Source organism: Cherax quadricarinatus, chromosome 5, assembly GCF_038502225.1.
Source record: "Cherax quadricarinatus isolate ZL_2023a chromosome 5, ASM3850222v1, whole genome shotgun sequence".
Lineage (NCBI taxonomy): Eukaryota > Metazoa > Arthropoda > Malacostraca > Decapoda > Parastacidae > Cherax > Cherax quadricarinatus.
Window position 1 is genome coordinate 14,825,034 of NC_091296.1, and position 23,999 is coordinate 14,849,032.

General features: G+C 39.4%; 1 protein-coding gene across 2 annotated transcripts in view; it reads right to left on the reverse strand.

Moving 5' to 3' along the window:
- The window catches only part of mTor (serine/threonine-protein kinase Tor), a 141,750-nt gene that overhangs the window by 13,703 nt on the left and 104,048 nt on the right, over nt 1–23,999 (reverse strand). For both annotated transcript variants that reach the window (XM_070100585.1, XM_070100591.1), the window contains 9 exons: nt 18,917–19,027; nt 18,149–18,279; nt 11,916–12,120; nt 11,447–11,618; nt 10,281–10,461; nt 7,052–7,271; nt 6,580–6,765; nt 5,690–5,964; nt 5,480–5,590 (listed from right to left, as the gene is read on the reverse strand). In XM_070100585.1, the coding sequence (XP_069956686.1) occupies nt 5,480–5,590; nt 5,690–5,964; nt 6,580–6,765; nt 7,052–7,271; nt 10,281–10,461; nt 11,447–11,618; nt 11,916–12,120; nt 18,149–18,279; nt 18,917–19,027 (1,592 nt within the window). The remainder of the gene's footprint in view (nt 1–5,479; nt 5,591–5,689; nt 5,965–6,579; nt 6,766–7,051; nt 7,272–10,280; nt 10,462–11,446; nt 11,619–11,915; nt 12,121–18,148; nt 18,280–18,916; nt 19,028–23,999) is intronic.

Here is a 23,999-nt window from a genome sequence, read left to right on the forward strand (position 1 = left end):
TGACCTAAGTGTAAGTAGAAGTAGCAAGACGTACCTGAAATCTTGCATGTGTATGAGACAGAAAAAAAAAGACACCAGCAATCCTACCATCGTGTAAAACAGTTACAGGCTTCAGTTTTACATTCACTTGGCAGGACGGTAGTACCTCCCTGGGCGGTTGCTGTCTACCAACCTACTACCTAGGACACATACATGTACAAGCTCTCTGTGAGCAGTGTCAAGTTCCAGTATCAATTAGCCACATTCTGTTAGACTGCCCTCTCTATCAACGAGCACGCAGAATTTACCTCCAACGTCGTCTCCGTTCTACTACTCTCTCTTTACCTTCCCTTCTTGCTGATGGACCCTCCTTTAATCCTGACTCTCTCATTGACTTCTTGACAACGACTGATTTACTCCACAAACTCTGATGATACTTTTCGCACTCCCCTCAGCCCTTTCTAGTTCAGTCTCTTGCTGCCCTTTACCCTTTCACCATCCACTACCCCGCTGTTATCCGTAACCTATTACTCGTCCATCTCCCTTTTGCCACCTGATGCCCTCGCTTCCTTCCTGCCCTGCAGCGCTGTATAGTCCTTGTGGCTTAGCGCTTCTTTTTGATTATAATAATAATAATAATTTCTAGTTCTTTTTTTTTTTTTTTTTTTTTTTTTTATCACACCGGCCGATTCCCACCAAGGCAGGGTGGCCCGAAAAAGAAAAACTTTCACCATCATTCACTCCATCACTGTCTTGCCAGAAGGGTGCTTTACACTACAGTTTTTAAACTGCAACATTAACACCCCTCCTTCAGAGTGCAGGCACTGTACTTCCCATCTCCAGGACTCAAGTCCGGCCTGCCGGTTTCCCTGAATCCCTTCATAAATGTTACTTTGCTCACACTCCAACAGCACGTCAAGTATTAAAAACCATTTGTCTCCATTCACTCCTATCAAACACGCTCAAGCATGCCTGCTGGAAGTCCAAGCCCCTCGCACACAAAACCTCCTTTACCCCCTCCCTCCAACCCTTCCTTGGCCGACCCCTACCCCGCCTTCCTTCCACTACAGACTGATACACTCTTGAAGTCATTCTGTTTCGCTCCATTCTCTCTACATGTCCGAACCACCTCAACAACCCTTCCTCAGCCCTCTGGACAACAGTTTTGGTAATCCCGCACCTCCTCCTAACTTCCAAACTACGAATTCTCTGCATTATATTCACACCACACATTGCCCTCAGACATGACATCTCCACTGCCTCCAGCCTTCTCCTCGCTGCAACATTCATCACCCACGCTTCACACCCATATAAGAGCGTTGGTAAAACTATACTCTCATACATTCCCCTCTTTGCCTCCAAGGACAAAGTTCTTTGTCTCCACAGACTCCTAAGTGCACCACTCACTCTTTTTCCCTCATCAATTCTATGATTCACCTCATCTTTCATAGACCCATCCGCTGACACGTCCACTCCCAAATATCTGAATACGTTCACCTCCTCCATACTCTCTCCCTCCAATCTGATATTCAATCTTTCATCACCTAATCTTTTTGTTATCCTCATAACCTTACTCTTTCCTGTATTCACCTTTAATTTTCTTCTTTTGCACACCCTACCAAATTCATCCACCAATCTCTGCAACTTCTCTTCAGAATCTCCCAAGAGCACAGTGTCATCAGCAAAGAGCAGCTGTGACAACTCCCACTTTGTGTGTGATTCTTTATCTTTTAACTCCACGCCTCTTGCCAAGACCCTCGCATTTACTTCTCTTACAACCCCATCTATAAATATATTAAACAACCACGGTGACATCACACATCCTTGTCTAAGGCCTACTTTTACTGGGAAAAAATTTCCCTCTTTCCTACATACTCTAACTTGAGCCTCACTATCCTCGTAAAAACTCTTCACTGCTTTCAGTAACCTACCTCCTACACCATACACTTGCAACATCTGCCACATTGCCCCCCTATCCACCCTGTCATACGCCTTTTCCAAATCCATAAATGCCACAAAGACCTCTTTAGCCTTATCTAAATACTGTTCACTTATATGTTTCACTGTAAACACCTGGTCCACACACCCCCTACCTTTCCTAAAGCCTCCTTGTTCATCTGCTATCCTATTCTCCGTCTTACTCTTAATTCTTTCAATTATAACTCTACCATACACTTTACCAGGTACACTCAACAGACTTATCCCCCTATAATTTTTGCACTCTCTTTTATCCCCTTTGCCTTTATACAAAGGAACTATGCATGCTCTCTGCCAATCCCTAGGTACCTTACCCTCTTCCATACATTTATTAAACAATTGCACCAACCACTCCAAAACTATATCCCCACCTGCTTTTAACATTTCTATCTTTATCCCATCAATCCCGGCTGCCTTACCCCCTTTCATTTTACCTACTGCCTCACGAACTTCCCCCACACTCACAACTGGCTCTTCCTCACTCCTACAAGATGTTATTCCTCCTTGCCCTATACACGAAATCACAGCTTCCCTATCTTCATCAACATTTAACAATTCCTCAAAATATTCCTTCCATCTTCCCAATACCTCTAACTCTCCATTTAATAACTCTCCTCTCCTATTTTTAACTGACAAATCCATTTGTTCTCTAGGCTTTCTTAACTTGTTAATCTCACTCCAAAACTTTTTCTTATTTTCAACAAAATTTGTTGATAACATCTCACCCACTCTCTCATTTGCTCTCTTTTTACATTGCTTCACCACTCTCTTAACCTCTCTCTTTTTCTCCATATACTCTTCCCTCCTTGCATCACTTCTACTTTGTAAAAACTTCTCATATGCTAACTTTTTCTCCCTTACTACTCTCTTTACATCATCATTCCACCAATCGCTCCTCTTCCCTCCTGCACCCACTTTCCTGTAACCACAAACTTCTGCTGAAGACTCTAACACTACATTTTTAAACCTACCCCATACCTCTTCGACCCCATTGCCTATGCTCTCATTAGCCCATCTATCCTCCAATAGCTGTTTATATCTTACCCTAACTGCCTCCTCTTTTAGTTTATAAACCTTCACCTCTCTCTTCCCTGATGCTTCTATTCTCCTTGTATCCCATCTACCTTTTACTCTCAGTGTAGCTACAACTAGAAAGTGATCTGATATATCTGTGGCCCCTCTATAAACATGTACATCCTGAAGTCTACTCAACAGTCTTTTATCTACCAATACATAATCCAACAAACTACTGTCATTTCGCCCTACATCATATCGTGTATACTTATTTATCCTCTTTTTCTTAAAATATGTATTACCTATAACTAAACCCCTTTCTATACAAAGTTCAATCAAAGGGCTCCCATTATCATTTACACCTGGCACCCCAAACTTACCTACCACACCCTCTCTAAAAGTTTCTCCTACTTTAGCATTCAGGTCCCCTACCACAATTACTCTCTCACTTGGTTCAAAGCCTCCTATACATTCACTTAACATCTCCCAAAATCTCTCTCTCTCCTCTGCATTCCTCTCTTCTCCAGGTGCATACACGCTTATTATGACCCACTTCTCGCATCCAACCTTTACTTTAATCCACATAATTCTTGAATTTACACATTCATATTCTCTTTTCTCCTTCCATAACTGATCATTTAACATTACTGCTACCCCTTCCTTTGCTCTAACTCTCTCAGATACTCCAGATTTAATCCCATTTATTTCCCCCCACTGAAACTCTCCTACCCCCTTCAGCTTTGTTTCGCTTAGGGCCAGGACATCCAACTTCTTTTCATTCATAACATCAGCAATCATCTGTTTCTTGTCATCCGCACTACATCCACGCACATTTAAGCAACCCAGTTTTATAAAGTTTTTCTTCTTCTCTTTTTTAGTAATTGTATACAGGAGAAGGGGTTACTAGCCCATTGCTCCCGGCATTTTAGTCGCCTCATACGACACGCATGGCTTACGGAGGAAAGATTCTTTTCCACTTCCCCATGGACAATAGAAGAAATAAAAAAGAACAAGAGCTATTTAGAAAAAGGAGAAAAACCTAGATGTATGTATATATATATATGCATGTGCGTGTCTGTGAAGTGTGACCAAAGTGTTAGTAGGAGTAGCAAGATATCCCTGTTATCTTAGCGTGTTTATGAGACAGAAAAAGAAACCAGCAATCCTACCATCATGCAAAACAATTACAGGTTTTTGTTTCACAGTCATCTGGCAGGACGGTAGTACTTCCCTGGGTGGTTGCTGTCTACCAACCTACTACCTAGTTCTTGTTCTTGTTTATTTCCTCTTATCTCCATGGGGAAGTGGAACAGAATTCTTCCTCCGTAAGCCATGCCTGTTGTAAGAGGCGACTAAAATGCCGGGAGCAAGGGGCTAGTAACCCCTTCTCCCGTATAAAGTACTAAATTTAAAAGAGAAACTTTCGTTTTTCTTTTTGGGCCACCCTGCCTTGGTGGGATATGGCCGGTGTGTTGAAAGAAAGAAAAAAGGATATCTCCCACCAAGGCAGGGTGACTCGAAAGTAAGGAAATATAGTCGACATCATTCATTCATTGCTATCTTGCCAGAAGTGTGCTAACATCACAGTTCAGTTGACTCTCCAAACTGCAATATCTCCAACTCTCCGTTAGAGTGCAGACACTCTAAAGGAGTTAGCTGGTCTCAAGTCCAGTTAACTGGTTCCCTGAATTTCTTCATAAATGTTACCTCACTCACACTCCAACAGCACATCATCATAAAAACCACTTGTTGCTATTCACTGTGAATTCACGCAGAACACTTATCAATCATAATACATTTTAAAATCATGATTGCACTCATTTTTTTTTAAACTGACAGCCTTCTCCTGACCCAAAGAAAGCGCAATCACCAAAATTCACTCAACTGACGTCAGATTACCCTCAAACAGCAACATTCAGAGTAATGGCACTTCCCTTCTTAAACTCAAGTCAAGCCAACCAATTTTCCCTGAATCATTGTGCCAAGTAAGAAATGTATCGAAGAATAAGTCCAAATACTTTGCTGAAATAATTCACAACTAACCCACAAATGGAAATAAAAGCTGAAAAAAGGTCCCTCTTGCACAATTATCAACATGAAAAGAAATGTCAAAGAACACTAAACATAAAACAAGTTCAGTCATGCAAGATCACAAACTACTGTATTACTGATAATACAACCTAACCCTCAAGTATTTTAACATACAGAAGGTATAATAAATTCAATAGAAATTACAATAGTCCTACCCAAGGATGCTTCATCATAGCTTGCCTAATTTTTTTCATAAAAATATTTCATCTGGGGAGAGAGGAGCCTCTAAGTTGTGCATCTTCCAATCTGCATACTAGACTTTCACTGGTATGTACATAGCAGAAGGAAAATCATTAATAAATGAGCAGCAGGGAAAAGATATACCTGGACACTACATGCAGTATTGACCCACCAAGAACCATGAAAATAAGTATTGGTGGAGACAATGCATGAAAAAGACAATTAAAGTGAACCTCACCATTCTCCAAGTTTGAGGTAGACTCTGGATACCAACTTGCGCAGTTTACCATCCCCATTCTGACCAACAACAACTGCTGGAGCCAAGTACTGTAGGAATTTCTGCAATCGCCTGCAAAATATCAGGGGATTAATCTTCTCGTTTTTCAGCTACTACTAATATGCAATTAAACATGGAAATTTACTAGGGATGCAAGCTAAAAATACATACCCATGAGCTTCCAGTCGTCTATTCGGGTACGTGTAAATATGTTTACAGTACTGGTAAGTCACATGTGGGTGGGTAGCTGGAAGTGCTTGAGTAGGATTTGTGGATGGATCACACCCCAAGAGCCGCACAAGAGTTTTGTGAGATAGCGCCAAGCGACCTGACTTGCGACAGAGGGAGGCAAACTTTAACCAAGGACGCATATCCTCCTGTGGGCTAAGAACCAAAGAGCGAACCTGGAGTATTTTCTGCCAGTCTTCAACGACACGCTGACAGCCCTAGAATATAAATACTTAGATTAATAAAAACACTATTTTACAGATTAAATATAAGCAAAGTCTGCAATCTTGCTTAACGATGTGAGGCATCAAATCCTAAATGAAAACTCTTTTAATATTGTGCATGATGCTTCAAAAAAATAATTTGAGAAAAAAAATGAACCTCACACATATCAGAGAGACAAAGAATAGGCAAACAAGTATGGTGCTTCATGTTCACCAGAGTTAAACTTGTCGATACTGCATATGTCACTTATTGATATTTTTTTAATACACTGGCCATCTCCCACCAAGACAGGGAGACTCGAGAGAGGTTAGTAGCCCCTTACCCCTGGCATTTTAGTCACCTCTTATGGCCCGCACAGCTTACAGATGAAGGATTTTTCTCCACTTGCCCATGGAGGTTGATAATTATTTATTTAGGAAAAAAGCAAATATGAGATTTATGGTACAATAAAAAATGAATAAACTACAGAAAAATTACAATAAATGACACAGGAACAAAACAATTACATATCAATGAAACTGACTAATCAGAGTACCACCAGCTACATGCAAGGTTTTCAGTAAGAAAATTTATTGCCAAGAATAACAAATTTCAACCAACCAACCAACCTGTAGTCTTTCCCACCAGATCTGAGTAATAGGCTGTCTCCTCTCTGGCACTAGCTTGTACTGTATCACCTCCTCTAGCTCAGCGAGCATCTGTACTGCCACCATAGCATTGTAAGCTCGCTGGTAACTCTCACCCACCATGGCCGTCAGTTCTGTGTCCAGCAGATCTCGGGCATTATCAATAAGCTGTGGATATTTTCACTTGTTTCATCACAGCACTTGCCTTTTACTTGAATTATTTAAATGTAAAAAAATCAAACAAGCAAACACATGCAGACATATTATATAAAACAATTAAGGAAATAGCACTAGTTTATGCAATACCTAGTATAAATATTAAAAAAAAAAAAAAAACTGACAGAGTATGGTACAGAACAGTTTTATAACAACTTCAATTATTTTAACCACAGTTTTTTCCTCAGATATTCAAAGCACTAAGAGAAAAAAGATGAGATATTTATGCATTACACACCTGCTGTGCCATATAGTACTGGTCCTTATGCACTGCCAGCACAGCACGGTAAAATGCTCCTTCCTGTGTGTCAAATGGGATATATTTGGCATAATCCTCCATCATTGTCCACTCTCCCATTGCCCATGCTGAAGCTGCTGCCACTCGGGACATCTGACCACGGAACTCATCAGCCATGGAGCCATCCCAACGATCACATGATACACTGTATAGTTCACCCCTATGGTATAAACATGTGATATTAGTGTTAAATCTGATACAAAGTGGGAACTGTCACAGTTGTTCTTAACTGAAGACACTGTTCTTTCGGGAGATTCTGAAAAGAAGTTGCAAAGGTTGGTGGATGAATTTGGGAGGGTATGTAAAAGAAGGATTTTAGGGGTGAATATAGGAAAGTGCAAGGTGATGAGAATAACACAAAATCAAGGCAATGAAAGACTGGATATCAGATTGAAAAGATAGAATACAGAGGAAGTAAATGTGTTCAGATATAAGACTTGTTGACAGATGAGTCTATGAAAGACAAGGGGGTAAAGCAGCTGGAACTGACAGGATCATGACAGAAATGTTAAAAGCAGGGGGGGATATAGTGTTGGAGTGGTTGGTACTTTTGTTTAATAAATGTATGAAAGAGGGGAAGGTACCTAGGGATTGGCAGAGAGCATGTATAGTCCCTTTATATAAAGGGAAGGGGGACAAAAGAGATTGTAAAAATTATAGAGGAATAAGTTTACTAAGTATACAAGGAAAAGTGTACGATAGGCTTATAATTGAAAGAATTAGAGGTAAGACAGAATGTAGGACTGCGGATGAGCAAGGCGGTTTCAGAGTGGGTAGGGGATGTGTAGATCAACTGTTTACATTGAAGCATATATGTAAACAGTATTTAGATAAAGGTAGGGAAGTTTTTATTGCATTTATGGATTTAGAAAAGGCATATGATGGAGTGGATAGGGAAGCAATGTGGCAGATGTTACAAGTATATGGAATAGGTGGTAAGTTACTAAATGCTGTAAAGAGTTTTTATGAGGATGGTGAGGCTCAGGTTAGGGTGTGTAGAAGAGAGGGAGACTACTTCCCAGTAAAAGTAGGTCTTACATAGGGATGTGTAATGTCACCATGGTTGTTTAATATATTTATAGATGGGGTTGTAAAAGAAGTAAATGCTAGGGTGTTTGGGAGAGGGGTGAGATTAAATTATGGGGAATCAATTACAAAATAGGAATTGACACAGTTGCTTTTTGCTGATGATACTGTGATTATGGGAGATTCTAAACAAAAATTGCAAAGGTTAGTGGATGAGTTTTGGAGTGTGTGCAAAGGAAGAAAGTTGAAAGTGAATATAGAAAAGAGTAAGGTGATGAGGGTATCAAATGATTTACATAAAGAAAAATTGGATATCAAACTGGGAGTTGACATGTTGGCAGATGGATTTATGAAGGATGAGGTTAATTATAGAATTGATGAAGGAAAAAAGGCGAGTGGTGCATTGAGGTATATGTGGAGACAAAAAACGTTATCTATGGAGGGAAAGAAGGGAATGTATGAAAGTATAGTAGTACCAACACTCTTATATGGGTGTGAAGCTTGGGTTGTGAATGCAGCAGCGAGGAGGCAGTGGAGATGTCTTGTCTAAGGGCAATATGTGGTGTAAATATTATGCAGAAAATTCGGAGTGTGGAAATTAGGAGGTGTGGAGTTAATAAAAGTATTAGTCAGAGGGCTGAAGAGGGGTTGTTGAGGTGGTTTGGTCATTTAGAGAGAATGGATCAAAGTAGAATGACAGGGAGAGCATTTAAATCTGTAGGGGAAGGAAGGCGGGGGTAGGGGTCGTCCTCGAAAAGGCTGGGAGGAAGGGGTAAGGGAGGTTTTGTGGGAGAGGGGCTTGGACTTCCAACAGGCGTGCATGAGCGTGTTTGATAGGACTGAATGGAGACGAATGGTATTTGGGACCTGACGATCTGTTGGAGTGTGAGCAGGGTAATATTTAGTGAAGGGATTCAGGGAAACCGGTTATTTTTATATAGCCGGACTTGAGTCCTGGAAACGGGAAGTACAATGCCTGAACTCTAAAGGAGGGGTTTCGGGATATTAGCAGTTTGGAGGGATATGTTGTGTATCTTTATACGTATATGCTTCTAAACTGTTGTGTTCTGAGCACCTCTGCAAAAACAGTGATTATGTGTGAGTGAGGTGAAAGTGTTGAATGATGATGAATGTATTTTCTTTTTGGGGATTTTCTTTCTTTTTGGCTCACCCTGTCTCGGTGGGAGATGGCTGACTTGTTAAAAAAAAAAAAAAAAATGTCTACCATTTCATAAAATGAGACAAGGAAAACTAGAATACAACCATTAGTACCATATGGAAATACAGTGCAAAGTTGCTGTTTTAAATCAAAAACAAAGTTTTTCTTTTCTCATTACGCACTGTGTGCTGCAGGATTTTTTTTTTATGCTTTGCACACTGACCACATAGACCCATTCTTTCATACGTAGGCCTACCAGCTTTCTCTCCCTAGATTTGAAGGCGCTAGAATTTACGCGTACTAGTACGTCAATAACTCTGGTGCTTAAGACGTACTAGTATGTCAGAAACCCTGAAAGGGTTAACTGTAGAAATATCTGTGTAATTGAGGTTAGACTATCCAACTATCAACTGTTAAATAAACAATCAATGATGTTTGGCATAACTTAGGAGCAAATCACTCATATTTTGGCCCTTATTTCAAAATTACTCTGACTTCTTTTCAGCTGTTCCCAAGGTATGTAACCTCGATTTTCATGGTGTGGATGTGGGCACTGCTAAACTAATTAACTTCTCTCCTTACAGAGCTCATCCTGATAAGTTGAACCTACTGCAACAGGAGAGTAATTTATGCTCACCATGAAAAAGCAATTAATGAGAACATAAATATGTACATGGGAAAGTGTGACAAGTGTGTGTGTGTGTGTGTGAGAAAGAGAATGGGGTAGCTATTATATAAGTTCACAGTGATAATTATTATATTCATGGGAAGATCTAAACCATAAGTGTCATACAGTGCCTGGGAAATGAGATGTAATCAGGTTGGAAGCAAAGGTTAGCTCCAATTCCTTAGATCAAGAGGCCTTCACCAACATCATGGTAATATGGATTAGATACATTCTGAGGGAAGAGAGAGGGGTTATTCCAAAACAGAAAGTAAACTCCACGAGGATTTAAAATTTCTTAATTTTTTTTATTTACTGACCATTCACCGAGAGCTTCAAGACATCTCATCTGACCCAAAACCAAGTCAAGATCGTCAGGTCTTGTCTCCAACTTTGTTTGATATGCTTGAAGTGCTTGGTCCCAATCATGCAATTTTTCATGCCAGCGCTCTTGTACCTTCATATCAGTACGGTTGTTCTTTCGAGCATACTCCAGGAGACCTAAGAGTAAGTATAGTCATTAATTATGAAAATTAATAAATTGAAAGATAGAATAAAATACTATAGTGAAACAGTAAACTGTATGATTTTTTCACAAAATTAATGACTTATTAAATCTGCTGAATTGACAGCTTATTATCAAATATTACATACAGATCTGCTATGAAATATGTGCTTAGTTTATCACTTTCTTATTCAATCTCTACTTAAAAATAGATGATGATGATTATATTATTTTCTAACATACCAGCTGCTTCCCATCAAGATAGGGTTACCAGAAAATAAGAATCACATTCAGTATCACTCATTTAATAGCTGCCTTGCCAGAAATATAGACCTTATAATTCAAATTAATCTGTGAACTGCAATATCCCCACCCTACCTACAGAGTGCAGGCATGGTTCTTCTTACCTCTACGGCACAAGTCTGGCTAACCAGTTTCCCTGAATCCCTTCATAAATATTACCTTGCTCACCAACAGAACAAGCCATAAAACCCACTTGTTTCTATTTCCTCTAACATTGAAATGGTTATACGTAACTATGACCATAATTTTTGAAGGGGTGGACCGGTAAGCCAGAGGAAGGCCTCAGTCAAATGAGCAAAAGCTCCAGCATCGGGTCATCATACGGCCAAGACCCACGTCAGGAAACACTTGTCCTGTTTCCTGATGAACCTTACTTAACCTAACCTAATCTAATATGCTAAGATAACCCTGCCAGATGCTAAAGACCTTAGCACTCAAAATCTACTCGATCCTTTTCTGCAAATCTTCCAAGATGGCCCTTACCCCTTTCCTCATAATCATGGGAAGTGCTAAACCCATAAGAGCCACAAAGTGCCTGAGGACAGAAAGGTAATCAGGTTTGATCTGGGAAAGAGGATAGCTCCAATTCTTAGTATCAAGAGCCGTTTACCAACATTAGAGCACCCCCTCCTCTTCTGTTGAAGGAAGGACGAAGCAAAAAAAGTTAGCCCAATTTACCTGCTGCTGCTTCTTTTTGGCCCAATTTATTATTAATAGAGATGAGATGCTCCAAGACCTCTGAAGTGGGACCCTTGTGAAACTCTTCTTCTTTATAGTGTAAAGCTTTAGCATATGCACGACACTCCATTGCTTTCTGACCCAATAGCTGAAGTTCCAAAGGCAAAGGACCCTGTTAGGATTACAGACTAGATTAGACTTTGCCACTGTAGACAGTAGTGCATAAGCATAGGGATATACAAAAAGCCTAGATTTAGGTCCCCAGGAAATTACAGTACTTTTAAATTACTAAACAAACTAGAATTGATATATTTATTACAAATGCCTTTACAAATTAATGCTGTACCTGTGAGGTACCAACCCAACAGAACATGTACTTAACTTTAACAAGAGTCCAACAACTTTGCCCAGCTATTACAGCAACACTCTTTATTACTAAAATTCTTCTCCAGTTGCACTCATGCCTTACCTTATCACAATGTTCCATAAATTCTGCCAAATTAAGAAGAGTTTGTGTGATCTCAGGAATATCCTGGGAGGTAAGTGCCTGACGAAGGGATTGAAGAAGGTCATCCTGGAGACTTTCATTCAGTTCACTCCAGCAGGATACAAATGCAGCATTAAACAGGTCTCGAGAAAGCTGCACATAAGTGGTGGCCACTGAATAACATGATCTGGAAATAAGTTCATTACTTATAATGTTGTTGTTCTACCTTCACCTATTCATATCAGTCACTCTTACTATGAACAAGAAAAAACAAGCCTAAATATTTCATTTTTTTTGTGCCATTCAGTGTTTATACATAGTATCTCTCTCACATAACTATTCTTTAACTTAGCAATTATTTTAATATTCATAATACTTATAACCCCTTTTCCTGTAAAGATTACTAAAAAGAATAAGAAGAAAATTGTCAAAGTGGGAAGTCTGAATGTGCGTGGATGTTGTGCAAATGCTAAGAAAGAGATGATTGTGGATGTTATGAATGAGAAGACACTGGACGTCCTGGCTTTAAGTGAAACAAAGCTGAAGGGGGTGGGAGAGTTTCAGTGGAGAGGAATAAATGGGATGAGGTTAGGGGTTTCAAATAGTTAGAGCTAAAGGAGGAGTAGCAATAATGTTGAAGGATAAGATATGGCAGGAAAAGAGGGACTATAAATGTATTAATTCAAGGATTATGTGGAGTAAAATAAAGGTTGGATGTGAAAAGTGGGTTATAGTAAGCGTATATGCACCTGGAGAAGAGAGAAGTGTAGAGGAGAGAGAGAGATTTTGGGAAATGTTGAGTGAATGCATGGGGAGTTTTGAACCAAGTGTGAGAGTACTTGTGGTTGGGGATTTCAATGCTAAAGTGGGTAAAAATGTTGTGGAGGGAGTAGCAGGTAAATTTGGGGTGCCAGGGGTAAATGTAAATGGGGAGCCTTTAATTGAGCTATGTGTAGAAAGAGATTTGGTAATAAGTAATACATATTTTATGAAAAAGAGGATAAATAAACATACAAGGTATGATGTAGCACGTAATGAAAGTAGTTTGTTAGATTATGTATTGGTGGATAAAAGATTAATGGGTAGGCTCTAGGATGTACGTGTTTATAGAGGGGCAACTGATATATCGGATCATTATTTAGTTGTAGCTACAGTTAGAGTAAGAGGTAGATGGGACAAGAGGAAGGTGGCAACAACAAGTAAGAGGGAAGTGAAAGTGTATAAACTAAGGGAGGAGGAAGTTCGGGTGAGATATAAGCGACTATTGGCAGAAAGGTGGGCTAGTGCAAAGATGAGTAGTGGGGGGTTGAAGAGGGTTGGATGAGTTTTAAAAATGCAGTATTAGAATGTGGGGTAGAAGTTTGTGGTTATAGGAGGGTGGGGGCAGGAGGAAAGAGGAGTGATTGGTGGAATGATGAAGTAAAGGGTGTAATAAAAGAGGAAAAGTTAGCTTATGAGAGGTTTTTACAAAGCAGAAGTGTTATAAGAGCAGAGTATATGGAGAGTAAAAGAAAGGTGAAGAGAGTGGTGAGAGAGTGCAAAAGGAGAGCAGATGATAGAGTGGGAGAGGCACTGTCAAGAAATTTAAATGAAAATAAGAAAAAATTTTGGAGTGAGTTAAACAAGTTAAGAAAGCCTAGGGAACGTATGGATTTGTCAGTTAAAAACAGAGTAGGGGAGTTAGTAAATGGGGAGAGGGAGGTATTAGGTAGATGGCGAGAATATTTTGAGGAACTTTTAAATGTAGAAGAAGGGAGGCGGTAATTTCATGCACTGGCCAGGGAAGTATACCATCTTTTAGGAGTGAAGAAGAGCAGAATGTAAGTGTGGGGGAGGTACGTGAGGCATTACGTAGAATGAAAGGGAGAAAAGCAGCTGCAACTGATGGGATCATGACAGAAATGTTAAAAGCAGGGGAGGGGGGAATTAGTGTTGGAGTGGTTGGTACTTTTGTTTAATAAATGTATGAAAGAGGGGAAGGTACCTAGGGATTGCAGGAGAGCATGTACAGTCCCTTTATATAAAGGGAAGGGGGACAAAAGAGATTGTAAAAATTATAAAGGAATAAGTTTATTGAGTATACCAGGAAAAGCGTAAGGCAGGGTTATTATTGAAAGAATTAGAGGCAAGACAGAATGTAGGATTGCGGATGAGCAATGAGGTTTCAGAGTGGGTAGGGGATGTGTAGATCAAGTGTTTACATTGAAGCATATATGTGAACAGTATTTAGATAAAGGTAGGAAAGTTTTTATTGCATTTATGGATTTAGAAAAGGCATATGATAGAGTGGATAGGGGAGCAATGTGGCAGATGTTGCAAGTATATGGAATAGGTGGTAAGTTACTAAATGCTGTAAAGAGTTTTTATATGGATAGTGAGGCTCAGGTTAGGGTGTGTAGAAGAGAGGGAGAATACTTCCCGGTAAAAGTAGGTCTTAGACAGGGATGTGTAATGTCACCATGGTTGTTTAATATATTTATAGATGGGGTTGTAAAAGAAGTAAATGCTAGGGTGTTCGGGAGAGGGGTGGGATTAAATTATGGGGAATCAAATACAAAACGGGAATTGACAGTTACTTTTTGCTGATGATACTGTGCTTATGGGAGATTCTAAAGAAAAATTGCAAAGGTTAGTGGATGAGTTTGAGACTGTGTGTAAAGGTAGAAAGTTGAAAGTGAACATAGAAAAGAGTAAGGTGATGAGGTTATCAAATGATTTAGATAAAGAAAAATTGGATATCAAATTGGGGAGGAGTATGGAAGTGGTGAATGTTTTCAGATACCTGGGAGTTGACGTGTCAGTGGATGGATTTATGAAGGATGAGGTTAATCATAGAATTGATGAAGGAAAAAAGGTGAGTGGTGCGTTGAGGTATATGTGGAGTAAAAAAACATTATCTATCGAGGCAAAGAAGGGAATGTATGAAAGTATAGTAGTACCAACACTCTTATATGGGTGTGAAGCTTGGGTTGTGAATGCAGCAGCGAGGAGGCGGTTGGAGGCAGTGGAGATGTCCTGTCTAAGGGCAATGTGTGGTGTAAATATTATGCAGAAAATTTGGAGTGTGGAAATTAGGAGAAGGTGTGGAGTTATTAAAAGTATTAGTCAGAGGGCTGAAGAGGGGTTGTTGAGGTGGTTTGGTCATTTAGAGAGAATGGATCAAAGTAGAATGACATGGAGAGCATTTAAATCTGTAGGAGAAGGAAGGCGGGGAAGGGGTCATCCTCGAAAAGGTTGGAAGGAAGGGGTAAGGGAGGTTTCGTGGGCGAGGGGCTTGGACTTCCAGCAGGCATGCATGAGCGTGTTCGATAGGAGTGAATGGAGATGAATGGTATTTGGGACCTGATGATCTGTTGGAGTGTGAGCAGGGTAATATTTAGTGAAGGGATTCAGGGAAACTGGTTATTTTTATATAGCCGGACTTGAGTCCTGGAAATGGGAAGTACAATGCCTGCACTCTAAAGGAGGGGTTTTGGGATATTAGCAGTTTGGAGGGATATGTTGTTTCTCTTTATACGTATATGCTTCTAAACTGTTGTGTTCTGAGCACCTCTGCAAAAACAGTGATTATGTGTGAGTGAGGTGAAAGTGTTGAATGATGAAAGTATTTTCTTTTTGGGGATTTTTTCTTTCTTTTTGGGTCACCCTGCCTCGGTGGGAGACGGCCGACTTGTTGAAAAAAAAAAATACTAGTGTTTATTCATTTAAAAATACTCAATTATCCTTTCAACGTACTTATCTAGTTTTTGGCCGTACAGAGAAGAAAAAATTTTTATGCAGTGGTAACCCGAGTTTCAAACTGCTCCCAACTTGATCAATTATGTAAGTGTATTATTGTAAGTGCTTTCGTAAGTGTATTTTTGGGGGTCTAAAACGGACTAATCTAATTTACATTATTCCTTATGGGAACAGATTTGTGCTGTAACAGCACTCGAACAGCCTTTTGGAACGAAGAAAGTTCGAAACTCGGGGTACCACTGTATTTTAAATTCAGCAAGAAAATCACAATTGAATGATACTATGGAATAAACCTTGGTAATAGATACTGACAAATTGGTTTAGAAAGACACACAAGCAAACACTAGGACATCTTTATTAGAAAACATTTCAGTCCTGGGACTTTGATCAAGGTCCCAGGACCAAATGATACTATAGAGTAAAAGAAAACTAAGAGATGTGGGTGCAACCATGATGGAAAATAAAAAATACAAAATGGATCATTGGAACTTTCAAAACAGGCAATATCCAACCATTTTTTAAAACACATTGGCTGTCTTCTACCAAGCATGGGTAACCCCAAAAAAGTAAACACATTCACCATCTTTCACTCAAATGTTGTCTTTCCAGTAGTGAAGACACCACTATTCAAATGATTCTCTGAACTGCAACATCCCACCCCCTTCTTCGGAGGGCATGCACTGCGCTTCCCTTCTTCAGAAATCAAGTCCAGCTAACAGTTTCCCTAAATCTCTTCATAAATATTACCATAATTACACTAATTGCCAGAAAAGCCATAAAAACTACTTGTCTCCACTTACCCAGATCTAAAATACTCGCACAAACCTGCTAGATACACAAGCTCCTAGAACACAGAGCCTCCTTTACCCTCCTTTCCTTCAAACCTACCTGGGATGACCCCTACCCCTTCCTTCCACCCTCTTGGTTATCCTATTCTGCTCCATCCATTCTAAATTCCCAAACTACTTCAACAGCCCCTCTTGAGCCCTCTGAATTATACCTCAGGTAACTGGACACTTGTTTTTTTAATAAACTTCCTGTGGTCTGAAATCTTTACATAAAACACACTATGCATTGCTCTCATGATATCTCCACTGTCTCCAGCATCCTTATCACTGTCCATACCTAGTTGGTACCACTATACTACAGCATACACATTACCCAGCATACTCAACAGACTCATTTCCTTATAATTCTTACACTCCATCTTATCCCTCATTTCCTTGTACAAAAGAACTATGCATACTCTCTGCCAATCCTTTGGTTATTACATTCATGGGAGAAACTCTGAATTCATAGGGATCAAACAGCATCTTGGGAAATGGGAGAAAATCAGGTTTGGTCTTTTTCAAGAAAAGGGAGGTTATGTCTTATTCAAGAAAAGGGAGGTTATGTCTTATTCAAGAAAAGGGAGGTTATGTCTTATTCAAGAAAAGGGAGGTTATGTCTTATTCAAGAAAAGGGAGGTTATGTCTTATTCAAGAAAAGGGAGGTTATGTCTTATTCAAGAAAAGGGAGGTTATGTCTGATTCCTTGGATCAAGAGTCTTTCACCAGAATCAAAGAACTTCCCTTGAGGAGTGCCAATTCTCAGGTACATTACCTTTTCTTGGGCATATATTTAATAATATACCAACCATTTCCAAAATTTTATCCCTACCTACTTTTAACATCTTAGTCCTAATCCCATGAGTCCCAACTACTTTACCCTCTTTTGTTCTACCCATCTCATGTACTTTCCCTACATCCACCTTTGACTTTACCTTACTCCTAAGAGATGGTATTCCTCCCTGCCCAATGAATGAAATTACTTTCTCCCTTTCATCAACAACATTTAACAGCTCCTCAAAATATTTTCTTCTTTCCAATACCTTCACCTTTCCATTTAACATCCCATCCTCTTTTATTTCAAACTGCCAAGTCCATTTACCCCCCCAGGTTTTCTCAACCTGATAGTCTTTCTCCAAAGCTGTTTCTTATTCTCCACAAAATCTGCTGATTAAGACTCACTCATTCTTTAATTTAAACTTTTGTATTCCCTTACTACTCTTTTGTTAAAGATATTGTAATTCCTGGACTTGATTACTGTACACCAAGAGCCTCACATAAGGCTTCCAGGATTAAGCAAAACATCTCTCAATTTTCAATTAGAATTTGCGGGTTAGTTGTGAACTGCTACATTCACTGCATTGTGACTTTAATTCAACTCTCCTCTGAACTGTCACCAGAATTTTGGTAGAAGGAAAGTTTGCCCAGACATAAGATTGATAATCAAGAGGACTGGCAAATGATACTTTAGTCAAGTTTAAGTATCAAAGAGGAAGTTTAATATCTTCAGAGCCTGAAATTTTTTTTTTTTTTTTTGTTTAGACATTTTTGGCACTTGAAGTAATGAGACTTCTTAGGTAGACATGAAATGGCTGCGATGATTAGTTCATTACTCTTTACAAGCATTCAAGTCTATTTACAAAATCACACCTTAGTGCTGGGGATGGAGATGCCTTCATCAATTCAATACTAAAGCGTCTGAGCCATTCCAGCCAGTCATCTTTGCTTACTAGTCGTGTAAAGAGCCAAGCTCTCTGGAGAGACTGTACTCCAACTGTGACCTGCAGAATATACATATATAATTGTAATATCATTCCTAACTTCTGACAACAAAAATACACATTAAAAGGAATAAATGATGAACTGAAATACAATATAGCAGAGTGATACCTCTCTTATTTGAAATAATGAATGCAATGGGATGCCATAATTCAGGACATCAAACTGTCTCTATTTCATCCCAAACAAATGTCAAATTTGCAAGTTTCTGAGTGCATACAAGTAAGCTACAATATTTTCAAATACAAATGGACAGATGGGAATCAATATATGAACAGGAGAAATTAACAGAAACATATTTAAAAATTTGGGCATAATTATGAAGTACTTTCAAGGCCACGCTATTTAAATGTTAAAATATTTTATAAGTAATATTATATGAACTTGGGACAATTAAGTATATTTTGTAGTAAACACTCAATTTAACAAACTAATAGGAAGGATATGCATAGCAAATAAAGATGACTGGTAGATAAGGTGAAATATTTTTGCTATTATCATAATAGTAATAGACAATGCTATAACCAAACGAACTTTATCACTGTTTTTTTAAATCAACTAAGAGGATTTTGTCCTATATTGCTGAAGTCTGTTAAATTAAGAGTTTTACTGGAAGTTTCTAAGACACATTAGAAAGACCTTTTTTATAGTAGCTGAGTCAGCTTCAAGTTGGTGGTCCCTAGATTTAGGTCTTCTGGAGTGTTGATGTAACGTCAGAATGGTCATTTCATCCTCAGAAATTGTCAACCCCTGGAAAAATAATAACACAAGAAAATATCAACATAATGAGATCTTATGTACAATATTCCTTAAGACATGAAGCAAAGGGTACTCAAAAAGTAATTTGATGTAACCTTGTGAATAATCCCCCACACACAAAAAATAAATAAACAAATAAAAAGAGGGAGTCAACAAGATGAAAACCACATTCCAACTAGTGCTGAAAACCTTGAGACTAGCATACAGGATCTGAGTTCAGACTTTTTCATCTTCAATATATGGTTTGAGAGATGTAAACATTTAATTTAAAGTTAACACTTATGCTTTTTTTAAACCCCTTCTCCTGTATACATTACTGAAGTTAAAAAGAGAAACTTTTGTTTTTCTTTTTAGGTCACCCTGCTTCGGTGGGATGTGGCTGGTTTGATGAAAAAAATTTTTTATGCTTTTATACTTTTTAACGAGCATCACATATGGTCTCGCACGTTACGGTAATCGCTTGACACAATAGTCCTAACTGTCGTATTATGAGACAAGCTAAAAGTATAGCAAGCATTGTATGTTTAAGATTCATTACCTTAAACCCCTGGTATGTACAAAAAAAAAAAAAAAAACTATGCTAATGACAAGTCCAAATGAAATTATGTTCAGTTATTAACCCTTTGAGGGTTTTCGTCGTACTAGTACGTCTTACGCGTAGGGGTTTTTGACGTACTAGTACGCATAAATTCTAGCGGCCTCAAATCTCGCGCGAAAAGGCTGATAGGCCTAGGTGTGAGAGAATGGGTCTGCGTGGTCAGTGTGCGCGGTAGAAAAAAAATCTGGGACCCAGTGGTGCATTGTGGGAATGCCCTCTTAGTAAACAATGTCCACCATGCCTCGCGGTAAGAAGCTCCTCACTCCTCGGCGAATTGGGACACTTTTGTTCCCCAGTGACAGTTCTAATAGTGATGGAAGTGCCAGTGAAGATGAGTTTCGTGGTTTTAGTGAGGTTTTGACCGAAACTAATGACCATAATATCGGTAATAGTGAAGAAAACCCAGACGACCCTCAGCCTTCCACCTCTGGTGCTGGGCCCTCGTGTTCACGTTCAGTTGTTCCAGAACCCAAGAGGAAACTTCTATTTTCCCAAATCCCAGACTCAGATGAGAGCATGGGTGATGATAGTGATAGTGAATATGAACTACAAGCTCTTCAAACTAGTTCCAGTAGTGATAGTGAAGTGCAATATTCCCCAGTGAAGCGTCAGTATATACGACGATATATGCGCTCTGGAAGTGTGCCATATGCTATTCCAAGGGGAAGGAGTGTATCTCGGAGTACATCCCGTGGCTGTACAACAGGAACAGACAGTGAAAATGACGAAGATACTGTTGCAATTGGGATGGAAAATGTGCGTGGTGGTAGTGGTGCCGGCGGTGAGGCACCAGCAGTGGGCCATGCTGCCACCCACGCTGCCACCCACGCCGCTGCCTCAGCTGATCTAGAACAAAGGCCACCATCCCCCACTCCCCCACCACACCAGCCTCCACAACCACAACCTCCACAACCACAACCTCCACAACCACAACCACCTGTCATTGTCCAGTACCCACCAGCAGACCGCACCTGGGATTGGCAGGAAGCTGTCAATTTTGTTCCAAATCCCCACCAGTTTGATGGCAGCCAAAGTGGAATACGGCCATCTTGTACACTTGGGAACAATGCCACTGAACTGGAATGTTTCGAGTTATTCTTTGACGAACCACTGATGAAAAGTATTGTCATGGAAAGCAACACATACTACGAGTACACCATGGCAAACACAATACTTTCACCAAAATCACGTCTACACCAATGGAAGGAGGCAACTGTGGCTGAGCTGTATCTTTTCTTTGCCACAATAATGCTTATGCCACATGTGTATAAGCACAAAGTGAAATCATACTGGTCAACAGACCCCCTGATTGCAACACCAGGTTTCAGTGATATAATGCCAGTGAATCGATTTGTGCTAATGTTACGTATGCTTCACTTCTCAGATAAAACCAGGCCTGACAGAACTGACAGGTTATATAAGATTAGGAATGTGTTTGTGTATCTGAAACAGAAATTCAGTACTCATTTTTATCCCTTCAGGAAGCTTGTAATTGACGAGTCTTTGATTCTGTTCAAAGGAAGACTCTCTTTCAAGCAGTACATACCAAGCAAGAGGAAACGCTTTGGTATAAAGTTGTTTGTGCTTTGTGATTGTTACAGTGGTCTGGTATTGGATATTATTGTGTACACTGGAAGTTATACATTGCAAAATACCAGGAAGTTATTGGGCATCTCAGGTGATGTGGTTCGAACAATGATAGAACCATACCTTGGTAAGGGGCATATATTATATACAGATAACTGGTACACAAGCCCCTCACTCAGTGATTTTTTGCGAGTGAACATGACAGATGTGTGTGGCACAGTGCGTGCAAATCGAAAACATATGCCCAGGTTTGATGCTGGCACTCGCAGAGGTGAGGTGCAGGCGTTTGCTGCCAATGACATCATGGCATTTCGGTGGCATGACAAACGAGATGTCACACTGTTGTCATCAATTCACCCTAATGAAATGGCAGACAGTGGCAGGCAGCATAGAGAGAGAAATGAACCCATTCTAAAACCTGCAGCTGTGATTGATTACACCTTCAACATGCGTTCAGTGGACAAATGTGACATGCAGATTGGGTTTGCTGATTGTGTTCGCAAGAGTTATAAGTGGTACATCAAACTGTTTTTCCATCTTCTGGACATTTCCATGCTCAATGCTTATAATATGTATAAGATGAGCACCAGAAACAAACCACAGTACGGCGAATTCTGTTTGTCTGTCATCAGACAAATAGTATTCAAGTACCAAGGAAATGCACCTGCAATTGACCGCCCACCAAATTATCAACAACTACCTGCTCGTCTGAAGCATGGTGATCACTTCCTGGTAAAACTGCCTGCTACTGCTTTGAAGAAAAAGGCTCAGAAGAGGTGTTACGTCTGTTCACATACAAAAAAACGCCCACGACAACGCAGAGACACTCGTTTTATGTGTGAGGAGTGCAAAACTCCACTGTGCATGACACCATGTTTCAAAGACTTCCACAGGCTGCAGAACTTCTAGAAACATGTCCTGTGACTGTATATGTGTATATAAAATATAGAAAAATAGTAATAAACAACATTTCATATTGTTTGTTTGTGTAAATATTTTCTGTAAACAAAATAATGACAACAGTGTTTACGCCCTTATTGTGTAGTATTGAAAAAGAAATAACTTACAAAATACTGATCATGTTGGCCTCAGAGGCCATAAAAGTTACTCAGAAAAAGAAAAATTGAAAAAAAATTGAAAATAGTACATAAAAAAGTAAATAGAAAAATACCGGGTGACGGCAGTCGGCGCTGTTACCAGATGATGTTCTATTTTGGCAAATTTCACACCTCCATATCTCGGTAAGTATTGACGTTAAAATTTTTTTGTTTAGCCTATAATGTTTAGAAAAAAATACTCTATTTTTTCATAAGAAAAAATAATTTTTTTTTTTTTTGAAATTTGGCCGACCCTGAGAACGAGTTTCGGAGAGGGCCTGTCGACCCTCAAAGGGTTAAATGTCTGTCTGCCCCTCTAGTTGAGTATAGTGATATCTGCACTTTTACATGGTGTGAGACAAGTTCTAAATTAAACAATGCTGGATAATACTTTTAGATACCCCACACTTCCTTCTAATCTCCAAGCTACAAATTCTCTGGATAATACTGACACTGCACATTGTTCTCAGACACAACATATCCACTGACTGCAGCCTCTTCCTTGCTGCAACATTCACAACCAATACTTCACACCCATATAGGAGAACTGGTACCACTATACCCCCTTACATTCACCTTTTTTGCTTCCATGGACAATGTTCTCTATCTCTACAGATTCCTCAAAGCACCACTAACCTTTTTCCCCATTGTCAATTCTATGGTTCACCTCGTCTCTCATATATCTACATGACTCTGGCCAGCATTGCTTACATAGATCTATGTGCAAATCACAGCACACTTAAGTATGCTGTAAGTGGCAAATTCTGGTGTAGACATGAGAGAATGGTTCTGTGAGGTGGATGTGTGCAGTATATAAAAAAAATCTGCCCCAAGGAGTGCATGATGGGAACAGTTAACCCCTGACATTGCATCTGTGTTAAAATACTGACAGGGGCATTTTCTATGGCGGTTTTCACGGCTTTTCCTGTTTCTTTGCTCCAATCAATAGACCAGTGGACATACTAGTGACGTAAGATTTTGATCAATCTCAGGCTGAAAGTGACTTGAAATATGTCTTCATAGTGGAAATGTTCAATTTTTGGTGAGGAAGGTTTGGGGCCCCCAACCACCTTTGGTGTGTTTCATAGGTTTTTACTAAGTCTACTTCAATTATTGGGACAGCCTAATCCATGACCAAGCATTCATGGTTATGGGTTATTATCTGAGAAATGGGGAAAAAATGTTAACTTCTGTTATGATGGATTTGAAATAGAGGGCAAGTGTTATACAGGAAAAGGCTGAGGACACAATTAATGAACAGAGAAAATGTTACTTTAGTGGCTGCAATGCATACAGTGTTTGCTTTGAACTATTTTTAAACTTGAACTAGTAGAATTGTGTAAATTGGCCAAATTACTGTACTAGCCATTATCTTGCGATCAATGGATAGTACAGAAGGCATACTAGCAGAATAGCCAAGAATTAGTTTTCCTTAAGCACTGAAATTGGACTAAAATAGGCCTAAAAATGGGTATAATTGCTGTTGTGTAAAGTGTTTCCTGATGTCCAACTTCATGCTTGCATAATTCCCGAAGTGCAATATTACATAAAATTTTGTATTTTTGGTGTTGTTACCTTTAGAAAAACAATCTCTACCACTTTAGAAGATTAAATTATTTTTTTTTTTTTAAATGGCAATACAAAAGGGGCTTTCAATTTGAAAGGTGCCAACAGTGAAAGG